This window comes from Peromyscus leucopus, chromosome 7 (assembly GCF_004664715.2).
Source record: "Peromyscus leucopus breed LL Stock chromosome 7, UCI_PerLeu_2.1, whole genome shotgun sequence".
Taxonomy (NCBI): Eukaryota; Metazoa; Chordata; class Mammalia; order Rodentia; family Cricetidae; genus Peromyscus; species Peromyscus leucopus.
Genome location: NC_051069.1, coordinates 47,164,805 through 47,178,276, shown reverse-complemented (window position 1 = coordinate 47,178,276; position 13,472 = coordinate 47,164,805). Strand labels below are relative to the sequence as shown.

Below are 13,472 nucleotides of genomic sequence, written 5' to 3'. Positions count from 1 at the left end.
GAGAGGGGTGGTGAATATGATCAAAGTACACTATATGAAATTCTCAAAGAATTAATAAAACTATTAACATTTTAAAAACAGGGAAAATGCTAGATTGCCAGTTCAAAAAGACAAACCAACATGAGACTTATTAGAGCGCAGATCCAACTTTCTAGATAAGAGGACTCCATTGACATCCTACATGGAAGAAGAATGAACTTAACAGGAAAACACTCAACTGATTGCATGGCCTGCATATTCCACAGTGGCCAAGCAGTGATACTTTGCCAGAGAGTATGTCCTCATTTCCTTAAAGAGCTCCAAATAACTGTAGCACCTCTCTAAAGGAAGCTGAATATGTCTCAGCAAAGCTACCTTTTACCAAAACCATCATGAGAACCCGAAGAATAAATTCTTCTACACCAGGAAAGCTCAGTTTTCCAACTGAGTAATGGTTCATGGCTACCTTTCCCTGGGTTATAAGAAATGTCATGTGTTTTCACTAATTGTGTTGCTTGGCATCACAAAAAAGATAGACATGTTTTCCCCATGCAACCATCTTGGGTCCATGGTGGGGCACCAGCAGCCTCTCTTCTGTCTTTCCCCTCATTCACACTTCCTGTGTGCTCAGTCTTCTCTCTGAGCTTTCTGCTCAAGGAAACTGCTCAGTTCTTTTGTTTTGTGTCACATCTGCAGTGTGCATTGGACACCCTCATGTACCATTCCCCACCCCTTTTTTGAGATACAGTCTCTCACCATTCTGGAGCTCACTTAGTAGTTCAGGCTGGAAGCCAGTGAGCCCAGGGATTTGCCTGTCTTTGTTTCCCTAACACAGGGAATTATAAGTGACCAAGCCATCTCTCCAGCCCTTTGTTTAGTTCTTGCTTCAACTATTAGGACCAGTCATGGCCCTTTGTCATGATAATCCTCTTTTAAACGTGTTCATTTTGAACTTCAATCCTAATGAAATATCTCTAACTTTCAAATAATAAAGCTGAGATTCAAAAACAGTAAGAAACTTTTCAGAAGTGTGATTGGGGGCTCTTTGACAGTAAGTCACAGACAAGCCCACCCCTACCCTGATTCAAAGGTTCTATGTTCTGTTACCAGAAAACACACCATGGGTGGAGTGCCCACTCAAGCAAAATAATGAGGCATACGAGGATCAGCATTCAAGGCTGCTTTTCTGAAAAGGCTTGAAGGCACTTATCAACATATGTTCCAAGAGGACCAGACATTCCATCAGCAGCCTGCCTTCACCCTCTCTCAAGCGCTCTGGCCTCTAGCATCTCCACATCTCCACTTGGTAGATGGCCTTACCTCGATTTGGAGTTGTTTGACTCTCCTCCCCCAGTACATCCTCCTCTCCATAGGTGCGGATGGGTGAGCGGGCATAGGAATGCTTCTGGATCAGGCTCTCCACACTCTCCCTGTGGAGCGGAGGGACAGACACATCATAGTTCACTTCAGAGAGGTGATTAGGCATAATTCACTAGTCTACTTTTTCAGCCAAAGGGAAAGACAACATTCAAAGCTTGTACATTTACCCACTGCAGAGTCTTCTGGGACATGAGTTCAGATGCCTAAGTGCAAATAAATACAACTAGACAGAAATAGAAAGACACAGAGCAATGAAAAATGGTCATAGGAGAATGGAATTTAATGAAGCAAAAACTAATGGATGAATTTACTATAGGATGGCAATGAATCTTCTTATTAACTTCAGCAGATAATGATTCAAAAGAGATATAAATTGATTCAAATATACTGGCTCAGGATATGATAAAATACTGAGAAAAGTTCATAATATCAGTCCTAAAATGACTAAATATTCACTAACAATGCAAATGCTCAGAGCACATGGCAATATCAAGAGTTTAGATAAAGAACCTTGTAGATCTTTGTATGTTAAAACTGAAAATTACAGAAAATCTGTGAAGAGAACATGAGCAGCCATTAAGAAACTGACACCCTCAGAAACACTGCTACCCTGTCTTTGAAGAGGGTCTCCCAAGAGTGCAAATAACTCTTTCGAAAAAAATTAGCTGTGACCTACAGGCAACACCAAATTAACCACCAAAGAGCCAAAAATGGATATTTCTTTTAAAATTGTGTGGAATGAGAAAGGAGAATCTGAACACCCAACTGCACCCTGAAGAAATAAGAAAATAAATCAAATGTCACAATAACTATTCATTGTAACATTTGACATTTCACATAGATATATCCACACTTGTGAAAAATACTATCTAATTAACAGTGTGTTTGGAGTCCTAAAAGTTTACATAATCATGACAGTGTGAGGGGTCTTATTCCCAATAGATAATGGGGAATGCTCACTTCTGCTTGCCAATGTTTTCTTGATCTCTGTTTGTGGACTGTCACAGCAAAGTCACAATGTCCTAATTGCTGTTGCTGAATTAAAGTATTAAAATGAGTTTTCACCAGTACCCCCAACTTCTTCAAAATTGTATTGGTTATTCTAGTTCCTTTATTTCCATAAAAATTTAGTATTTATTGATTCATTTTTAAGCTAACTAAATTTTAATCAGGATTGTGTCTGAGATGTACATCAACTTATGGAGAATTGACATTTGTAATACTGAGTCTTTTTCAGTCCATGAACAGTATGTCGTTCCATTTAGTTATCACTAACACTAAATAGATATAAATATACAGGCCTGACACATCTGAGCCACATTTATCTCAAATGTTTCATGTTCTAGTAAATGCTCTTTAATTTCAATGTTCAATTTTTCATTTATAGTAAATATAAATGCAATTTTCTTTTGCATGTTGATCTTGTATTTAGTAGTTTTGCTAACACATATTTGTTCCAGCAGCTCTTTTAAAGATTTGCATTTTGTGTACAATCATGATATCTATGATCTTGATTTACATTCTTTGGTTCTTTTCATAATGAATTTAATTTTAATTTTCCACAGTTTGCTACAACATCCATGATTCCCTGCACAGCTCTGAATAGAAGTGGTCAGCTCCACTTAGTGAGCTCTCACACCATGTGCACACCATGAGCCCCCAGGGCTTGGTGGGTGTCTCACTGGATTTGGTGTAATGAAATTCACAGAATTGGTCCCTTCTCCTCCCATGTTGCTGAGAAGATTTTTATAAATAAGGAATAAATTTTGTGTTTTGATTTTGCTTTTGTTCTCTTCTGTGTCTACTAAGATTCAAATGAGTTTTGTTTTTCAGTGGGTTAATATGGTCAGTTATATTAGGTGAACTTCTAGTGTTTAACTTTGTATTTCTGAGGAAAATTCTAATTGATCATATTAATGTCCTTTTGTTGAATTCAAAATTCCCATTTTGAACTCCCAGAATTATTTTTAAGAATTTTCCCATGTATATTCACAAAGGACTATTTTTCTATTTTGTAATATCTTTCTTCAGTCTTAGTCTTAAGGTAATGATGTTCTCGTAGCTTCATCTTCAAAGTCTCCTTGGTTTCTTTTCCTGTTGCTATGATAAAGTACCCTACCAAAGCAACTGAGGGGGAAAGGATTTATTCCAGTTCATAGTTCACAGTCTGTCATGACAGGAAAATAAAGACAGAATGAGCCTGGGATAGCAGGTCATACTGTGGTCACAATCGGAAAAGAAAGAGAAGCATGCATGCTGCTCCACTCACACAATCCAGGATCCCAGCCAGGGAACGATGCCACCTCACCCACAGTAGATGGGTTTGCAGTTAGTGCAATCTAGATAGTCAGGCATGCTCAGAGGCCTGTCTCCCAAGTGACTGTCCAGGAGGTGGTGGCTCACGCCTTTAATCCCAGCACTTGGGAGGCAGAGGCAGGAGGATCTTTGTGAGTTCGAGGCCAGCCTGGTCTACAGAGCAAGATCCAGGAAAGGCGCAAAGCTACACAGAGAAACCCTGTCTCGAAAAAAACCAAAAATAAATAAATAAAATAATAAAATAAAACTAACCATCACATATCCCTTCCCTTCAGTTTTCTAGAAGAGCTTGGCAATTTCTGCTATGGTACATTCTTTAAATACTCTGTATAAGTCACCAGAGGCATCTTAGCTTTTATGAAAGTGTTAATTACAAATTCACAGCTATCAAATTACATTTCTTCTTGAATGACATTTGATGGTTTTTGTCTTCAAAAAACTTATTTGCCCCAGTGACTCACAGTTCTTCTGTCCAAGCCAGGTATGGTGGCCCAGGCCTCTGTCCTAGCACAGAAGGAGAAGGATCACAAGTCTGAGTCCAATTCTTCATGATGAGTTTCAGGCCAACATGTTCTGAAAACGAAATCTGAATGCGGCCGGTTACCTACACTGTGTTCAGAGACAACTCCCTTCCAGCTGTGGCTGGCAGACGGTTCTGACAGACTTCATTCCTGGGAGCAGAACCCCGGGCCTCGCTGGTGAGTTACCAACCCAGCCTCGGGTGAACATTGTGAACTCTTACCCATCTGCCCTAGTTACGTTTATGTTGCTGTGATTAAAGCACCAAAACGCATATGTGTGTGTGTGTGTGTGTGTGTATGTGTGTATGTGTATATATGCATGTGTGTATGTGTGTGTGTGTATATATGCGTGTGTGTATATGTGTGTGTATATATATGTGTGTGTATATGTATGCATGTGTGTGTGTATATGTGTGTGTATGTGTGTGTATATATATGTGTGTGTGTATATATGTGTGTGTAAGTGTGTATATATATACGTGTGTGTATATGTGTGTATATGTGTGTGTGTATATGTGTGTGTATATATGTGTGTATGTGTGTGTGTGTATATATATGTGTGTGTATGTGTGTGTTAATATATATGTGTGTATATGTGTGTGTATATATGTGTGTGTGTGTATGTGTGTGTATATATATGTGTGTGTATATATGTGCTTGTATGTATATGTGTGTGTATGTGTGTATATATATGTGTGTATATGTGTATATATGTGTGTGTGTATATATATATATATATATATGCCTCATTCAAGTTATTGGAATTGTAAGTATGCTGATTATTGTGTTATATGGTAATATTCCCTTATTACTCTTCATCTTAGCTTCTTGTCTTTTTGCTGTAATAAAATACTCTGACAAAAGCAACTTACAGACAAAGGGTCTTTCCATCTCGATATAACCCAGACAATCCCCCACATGCGTACCATAGACCAGTGGTTCTTGACCTTCCCTAATGCTGTGACCCTTTGATACAGTTCCTCATATTGTGGTGACCCCAACCATAAAATTATTTTCATTGCCACTTCATAACTGTAATTTTCTACTGTTATGAATTGTAATGTAAATATCTGTGTTTTCTGATGGTCTTAGGTGATCCCTATGAAAGGATCACTCAACCCCCAAAGGGTCACAACCCACAAGTTGAAAATCACTATCATAGACCAACCTGTTCTGGACAATACTTCATGTAGGTCTTATAGATTAGAGATTGTGCAGACTCACCAGTGGTGTTGTTCCCTTAATAATGCTTAATAATGTGAATTGTGTTTTCTTTCTGTTCAGTTTGACTGGAGGAGTGCCAATTTTATTAATCTCTGCATTAATGTTCCACTGTTTTTCTCCCCCTCTTTTTTTTCTCCACAAATAAGACTTTTTATCTGTCACTATTAAAAATCTGGATTTCAAACAGATTCTTGGACTGGTAGTTCATATCCATCAGCTCATTCATTTTCAGCTCCTGTCTCATCACCAGTAATTTTTCCAGATCTACCACCTTCACCATGGAGCTCCATGAGTTTTCCCAATTAAAACTTGGGTTTCTTCAGTATTTTTACTTTTCTAATGAAGACATCGTAAAGAGGATAAATAGACTGGCAAACCTTTTCTATGTCTATGTTGTCTGGAATCAATTTATTAACCATTTCCTTCAAGTCATTTGTTTGTACTTCTCAAGTCATAATTTCCATCATCTTCTTCTGGATCTGGCAGATCTGCTGGTGCTATACATAGGAGGTCTTGTGGACCAGGTTGTTCCATTTTTTTTTTAGTGAAACTAACACAGAACAGACAGAGCAAATAACCATCAGTTGTCTTGACATCAATGTGAGCTTCAATCATGGTCTGCCACTTTTTGACCATGGAACACATTTTGTGCCAGGTAAGATCCAAGCCATGGAAGTTAGTCAGACAGTTTTTGCCCTGAACTGCCTCAATAATTAGCTTGAATTTTTTAAATGCAACTTTGTCATTCTGTAGATAAGCAAGGCTTGCTTCAAACACATGACCCTTGAGGCCATTAGATGCAATTTTGGTTCCTTGAGTCCTTGTGATTAGTGTTTTTCCAACGTTTCTAACATTGAACACAGCCGAAGCTTTCACATCATGTGAATCTTTCTTCAAAAAATGTTTCAACCACTTTCTTCTTGGCTCCCTTCTTGCCGATCTTCATCGGGCACTTGTTCTTGCTAACTACCATGATGCTGCTGAGAGCTCTAATGTTTTTCCTTCTACTTTGAATCCGATTTGTTCTTCTTTTCCTAGTTTCTTTGATTGGAGATGTGGGTCATTGGCCTTAGACATCTCTTCATTTCTAATAAAGACTATACTACTCGGTAGTGTTTTAACAGCATCCCACATGTTTCCCTTTTCCGTCAGTCCAAAATATTTTCTAACTCTCTCGATGTTTTCCTCATGTATATCTGCTATACAGTTACAGACTTTAAGGACTTGTCAAGATATCTTCATGTTAATGATTTCTCATACTGTTCCTTTATTGTCAGAGGCAGATTTCACAAGACTCACAAATCTTTTACTTTATTGAGCCTCGTTTTACAGATCTCAGTTACCATGGTAACTGTTCTGTGTCATACAGAAGATGTATTTCACTACTGTAGAAGGGGGTGCTTTCTAAATATAAACTGGGTCGGGCTGGTTAATAGAGTTGTTCAATTACTCTGACTCCTCATTTTTTGCCTACTTACTCAGTCAACTATTGAGAGAGGGGCATTGAAACTTCCAACTCTGGTTGGTTGGTCATCTGTTTCCCTTGTAGTCCTTGCCAGATCCGGAGTTCTGATATTGGATGTATAAACAGGTATAATAGAGCGTGCTTCTGAGAACGAGCTGACATTTTGTCTCAGTCAAACCTACTTTGATGTTAATATGGCTACTCTAGTTTTCCTCTTTTTCTTTGTTTATTTTTTTCTTTTTGAGACAAGGTTTTATGTAATCAACCCAGGATGTCCTAGAACTCCCAAACCACCTTCCTCTGCTTCCTACCTGCTGGAACTTGAGGCTTGTGCCATCTTGCCCAGCTAGCTTAATCTTCTTTCAGTGTTAACCTGTTACACTTGTTTTCTATTATTTACTTTCAACTCATCCCTTTATGACTTCACATGTTTTTGTGAGTGTCAGTCCAGAGCAAGAGCCTCTGCCTTTGGATGAGGGTGCTTAGCATGCATGCAGAGATGCTCCTGGCTGGCCAAGGGTGGCTTCTTTGGTCTGCTGCTTTGCTGTTTTTGTTTGGTTGGTGTTTCTTTGTTTATTGTCTGTTGTTGCTCTTCTGCTCCTGTTTATTCTCAGCTGTTCTTTACCCTTTTCTTCTTTCCCTTAAAGTCACAGCTTCATAGTCCCTCTGATTTCCTTTTCTTGTTTAGCATTTAAAGCTTCCTTCTGTTATTTTACTGACTGTCTCCACATTTATGGTAAATATTTAATTTGTCACAATCTTTCTTGAAGTGAAGAGCAGAAGAATCTTACTAGTCCCCAGCACCTAAAAAACTTGCAGCTATATATTTAATTTACCCCTTCGAGGTTTATCTCGGTCTTTTAAAAACTGTATGTTTTATAAATTCCATTCTATACTTTATGTCTCTTAAAGATTTAAATGATATGTAAACTCTTGGTTATATTAGTTGGAAATACTTTGCAATTTCCATGTCCTTTGCATTTCTGCCAGTCTTCGTTTCATCCTGGAGATCCAGAATGGGACCTAGCACAATCACTTCAGCCTGAAGAACTTCCTTTCTATCTAAACAGCAACTTGATGGTGATGAAGTTGTCAGCTTTCATGTGTCTGGAAGACAAGCTTTCTTTTTCTTTTTCTTTTAAGGAGTCATTTTGGTGGCTGTTATAACTCTAGCTGACAGACATTTCCCCTCAGTTCTTCTAAGACAGTGCCTTACTCACTAGAAGTCAGCCATTGTTGTCATCGTCCTTAGCTCTGTTCCTCTGATGTAATGTCTGTAATCCCCTCAGCGCTCCCATTGTTTCCTTTCATCATTGATTTCCAGCCATTTGATTATGATGTAACTCTCACTCTTTCCTCACGCTTCTTGAGCTCGGCCTTGTTGGACCTTTTGGATTGTGTATTTAATTGGTGTTAAATTTGGGAAGACTGCATCTCTTTCCCCATCCTCCGTGACCTTCCATGGTGTCTGGTTACACATAGATAGTGCCTCTCGAAGGTCTTTTTGTTTTCCAAGTTGTCTCTTTGCTCTCTTTCACTTTGGATAGTTTCTGTCACTCTGTCCTCAGTTTCACACATCTTGTCGTCGGCAGTGTCTAGTCTGCCCTTAGTCCCACTCAGTCTATACTTGACTTTGTAAATAGTCACTTTCATTCTCAGAACTTGATTAGATCTTTTCATCTTCCGCACGTCTAACTTTCTTCATATATGAAATATAGTCATGACAACGATCTGATTATCTTTGTTGATTATAATATCTACATGATTTTTGCAATATTTTCAGCTAATTTGTCCTCATGGTCAGACGTATTCTTTCATCTATTTACACACCTGGTCCCTTTCCTTCTGCACTGGTGTTTAGACTTGGCCTAGACACCAGGCATTCTGAACTGATCTTGCCAGGTATTGCATATCCTAATATTCCTGTACATACTCTGAAACTTTGCTGTGGGATTTGGCTATATTAGTTGGAAATACTTTGCAACTTTTCTTCCAAGGCTGTATCAGGTAGGACTGTACCTAATCAAGGGCTGTTTTTCCCTTCATTCACGAAACAAATCCTTCAGGAACTTTGCCTGTTGTCCTGTCAAGCAGAACTCCTCCCCGGTGTAAATACTACTGTTGTTCATCCCTTCTGCTTCCTCCCCATTCTGGAAATCCCTTCACATTATTTGTGCTTAGCAACTTTCCAAACGCCCGAGAAAAACTCTTTCTAGATCTCTGAGTTTCTTTTCCTTAAACCTTCATGTCTCCCTCTCCCTCAGATATCCTCTGAAGTCTCCATCATAGGACTCTTCCGCTCTGACTCCTCAAGAATCCTCCCTTTCTCTCTCCCCATGCCATGGTCTGAACACTCTAAAGAGCGTTGCACTGAGCATCACTCCCTCTCTTTATTGCTTTATCTTCCATAACTATGCTGCCTTTTGTTGCTTCAGTCCCAGTGTCATTAAAAAAATGTTTTCTGTGCTTTATCTGTTTCTGGCCCTTGCTGCACAGCTCTTCTGGGAGCAGTGTTCCTCATGATGCCCTCCTAAGAACCTCAAAACCCAGCAGGACTCCGAGATCAACTCAGTCACAGCTTCCGGGGTGAAGCACTGGCCTCAGTAACTGGCAGAACTTCCCCGGTAATTCCAACAAGAAGGAAAGATTAGGAATGCATGAGAAGAAACTTTTCACCAAGCACTCTTCTCTAAGTTTTGAACTCTTGATGTATATATTATTTATTCAAAAATAATTATGAAGTATAAAAACATCATGTGACTCAGCTTACCAGTGGCAGCACAGAAAAGAACTGATGTCCAACACTAGCATTTCTGGGAGTTATTATAATGAATTAACAAAATAATAATAATCATCATATCAGCTTTTATATCAACATAAAAGACACAGGAGGCTACATGTTACATTGGAAATGCCATAAACTTAAATGCCAGTCATTGGCTGGATGAATGAATCCATGAGGTGATGGCCTACCTACAACACTTTCAATCCTTGCTTTATTACTTCCCTAACCTGTCTTTGTAAATTGGAGAACTAAATATTTGCCTCACAGGTTCAGTCACGTGTTCAAGCAAATAAACATACAAATGCGAGCACACACATATATGTGCATATATATAGAATCATTACCATGAACAATATAGTATAGAAATTGTGGAGTTATTAGTAAATAAAATATAAAAATATCTGCCTCTTAAAGGAGGATGATGAAAAGAGAGAGAGGAGGGAGTGGAGGGAAAGAGAGGAGAGAGAAATGTGGTATATATATTCATGGTAGTATAGTATGCCGTCATGAGGGGAAATGACAGCTGATCTGTTTTCAGCAAAACGATGGAACTAGAGGACATGATGTTAAGTGACATCTTGGCTATGGAAACACAAGTGCTGTGAGCTCTTTCATGTGTGGCAGTAAACAGAAGAAAAAGGATCTGACGGGAGGTGGTAACGATTAGAGGTTGGGAAGTAGGAGCACAGGATGGTAAATAATAGAGAACTGGATTTAATCTGTGTGTGGGGGCGGGGGGGTCTGTGTGTATGTGTTATGCATGTATTCAAACACAACACTGAAGCCAGCTTAATATAGATAATTAGTACATGTTAATAAAAAATAATAAACAGGATGGGTTTAATCATTACAGACAGCACTCTGGTACTGTTGAAGCTAGCAGCCTCCAGAGCTAATAACACTTATTAAGGCCTCAACATACTGTAATATCAGAACGGAACTCTTCTTAGGGTAAGTTAGGTCACTAAGAAGAAAGTCCGAACAACCCCATCACGAAATGGCAATCAAAAAATACAACAAAATTGTCTTTTAAGTTTGTGTCATGAGTCATAACATTCATATTTAAAATAAAATTTTAAAGAATTGGGTCATTATTTGTACATAAGGGAAAGAACCTGCTTAAATAGCGTAGATAAACACTCCTTTTTAATAATCATAAGGAAATATAGCAGTATATTTATAAAGTATATTCCTTTTACCACGACTTTCTTGTGTAAGCATTTAAATTCCAAAAATGCGTGTAGTGTTTGCCTCTTCAAAAGTGCCTTTATAGAGCATCATTCAAGCATCTTTACATTCACAAAAGAAAACTCATTTTCCAAATGACACAATGAATCACTGCCTTGTGAAACATTTTGCTTTTCTATAAAAAGTACATTACATTCATTGTGTCCTTGCTAGATCGCCGCTATCATTACTTATGCTATTCCCTGGGAGTGGGGAAAAAAGGGATTTTATCGGAGTGCTTTACTTGTGTCAGGCCTGGAAGTGAACTGAAAGCAATGGCAGTTCTTATAGAAAGGATGGTCTAATTGCATTACTGCCTTTTAAGTGATTGAACACAGCGGTGCATATCAGAGCCATCTCCTCAGAGATGCCGCAAAGGGTAGACAGCCCATGCTGTTTACTTCACAGCAACTCCCTGTATGCGCAGAAAGAAAGGAGCGAAGACTCCGCTTAGCCTGAGAAGCCATGGAAGGGTTTCTAAGACACTGTCCCATGAAGAATGTAGAGTTCAGCTATGGGGATGAATGATTCACATAGTATACACTTTGTGATGCCCGGTTCTGCGGCATCACAGTGCAAGACTGGCCTTGGAGTCCGCTGTGGATGAACAGTGTTTCTAGGATCTAATGGTAACCCCGTCTGAGCAGAGGATGGCATCAAGGCTGTAGGTGGTCTTCAGTGGGTCGCTTCTGACTGCTCTGTAACTGTCAGTTCTGGGACAATTGTTAGAGACACCAGCAGACAGAAGACAGTAAAACAGAGAGGATGGGGGCGGTGCTTCCGGCCTCCCTGCACAGTGTCCACAAGACAGAAACCATTCCAAAGATTTATTCAGAGTCTCAGCAAGCAAAGCCCGCACACCCTGCTGGAAGCGGAAACGGTTTCCTTTCTTCGTTCTTGGAACTAAAATGTTTATGTCTCAATGCTCAAAACCCCAAACCTTCCCTTTCCCCTCACATTCTTCTTTGCTTACTGCCTTTCTAAACACCCTTTTTGTCAGCTTAAGGATCATTTGCATGACCCTCTCCTTAACTAGTTTCCTGGAAAACAAGACGGAGGACAGTGCCTCCTTCTGGAGGCTTCAGTGCGCAATGCTTCTAAGTCACTTGAACACCTCCTCAAAACAGACTGTCAGCTCTGGCCTAGGGCTTCAGCGGTCTGGGGTGTGACCTGAGCACGTAGGATATTTCCATGTGGTACAGATGTCAATGGCTGGAGGCCCCACATGGGGAGCCACTGCTCTGGGCAGCCTTCAGGAGTGCATTTGCCCCAGTGTGCTTGCTTAACCTGGAGCCCAACTTGGCAGCTTGTCCCTGTAGGGTTGAAGACACATTATTTCACTATTCTACAGCTCCATCTTAACACCACTAAAATAAAGACTTCAATGTGATCTCATTCTTAATGTCATTATTCGATTGTGCAGATTAATATAATCTTCGTTGGTACCTGACACAAGGGTGTTCAATAAACATGTATAGATTAAAAAACTAAGTTGGATGCCAAGGCTGTGTTCTAACAAGCAAACTTATTTTAGATGAAACCGACACTTCAGGTCCCTACAGCTTTCCATGCCTTACTTTTCCTATAATTCATAAGTCAGAAAGAAAATTAAGTAAAAAGCAAATGTCATTTCAATTTCATTCTTTCTCTTTTAAAGTTAGGCCTGCCTCCTCTCCAAGAACAAACAAATAGCAAATCAAAACACTTGTGTTTAGAAAGAAAATGTCAAACACATTAAAATCAATCTAATTTATAGGAAACAAAACATTTAAATTTTTCTTTTTCATTAATTTGTCCCTTATTTCATGTCTCATTATGTCTTTATAAATAACTCCTTGTTACAATATTTTACTAAAGATTTATGCAGATATGTTGTAAATTATAATACATCAATATCTGTACATTCCATAAAGTATTTAATAAATGAAAACTTTGGGATAATACAATTTGAGATATATTATAAACCATTAATTTTAATTTAAGAACTGAAATATATTATGTAATCCATTTTGGAAAAACAAATAAGTCTAAACTCATCTTTTAAAAAGCTTTTAGTCCTGATTTTTATTTATTTGACTAAATCCTACTGGGTTTTATTTTCCTTAGTAATATGTATTTCTAGTTTTGTATTATCACTAACAACTTAAATAAGTAAATAAACCACTGAAAAGCACATAAGATGTGTGTTTCCAAAAAAAAAAAAGGATATGTTGTTTTGTTTCCTAAAACCCCTGGCTCTGACTAGAAATCTCTTAGGCAAAGTTCAAAGAACTCAGTCCATAAATGCATCCTGGCAAACTGTGAGGCATCCTTTACTGCAGACATTGCAGGCATTACACCATTAGTTTTGCAAAATAGATTTGTAAATACAACCAAAATACAGAAGAAAGATTGAGGGACTTAACAAACAAAGTTACAAACCACAAAAATGTTATTTGCCAGGCTCGGGTTGCTTTTGCTTTCTCCCAGCCACGGTAGGTTCCCTCCTTTAAACCATGAAGTGGACAATAGTGCCTCAGCCCAAATCGATTCCACTGGCTTTCTTTCAAGAGCTAAGGAAGGTAAGAGAATTAAT

The 13,472-nt window shown here is 38.7% G+C and overlaps 1 protein-coding gene and 1 pseudogene across 2 annotated transcripts in view; both read right to left on the bottom strand.

Moving 5' to 3' along the window:
• The window catches only part of Tbx20 (T-box transcription factor 20), a 61,518-nt gene that overhangs the window by 5,426 nt on the left and 42,620 nt on the right, over positions 1 to 13,472 (bottom strand). For both annotated transcript variants that reach the window (XM_028872567.2, XM_028872568.2), the window contains exon 7: positions 1,300 to 1,409. In XM_028872567.2, the coding sequence (XP_028728400.1) occupies positions 1,300 to 1,409 (110 nt within the window). The remainder of the gene's footprint in view (positions 1 to 1,299; positions 1,410 to 13,472) is intronic.
• On the bottom strand, positions 5,258 to 9,399 carry LOC119088341 (annotated as a pseudogene).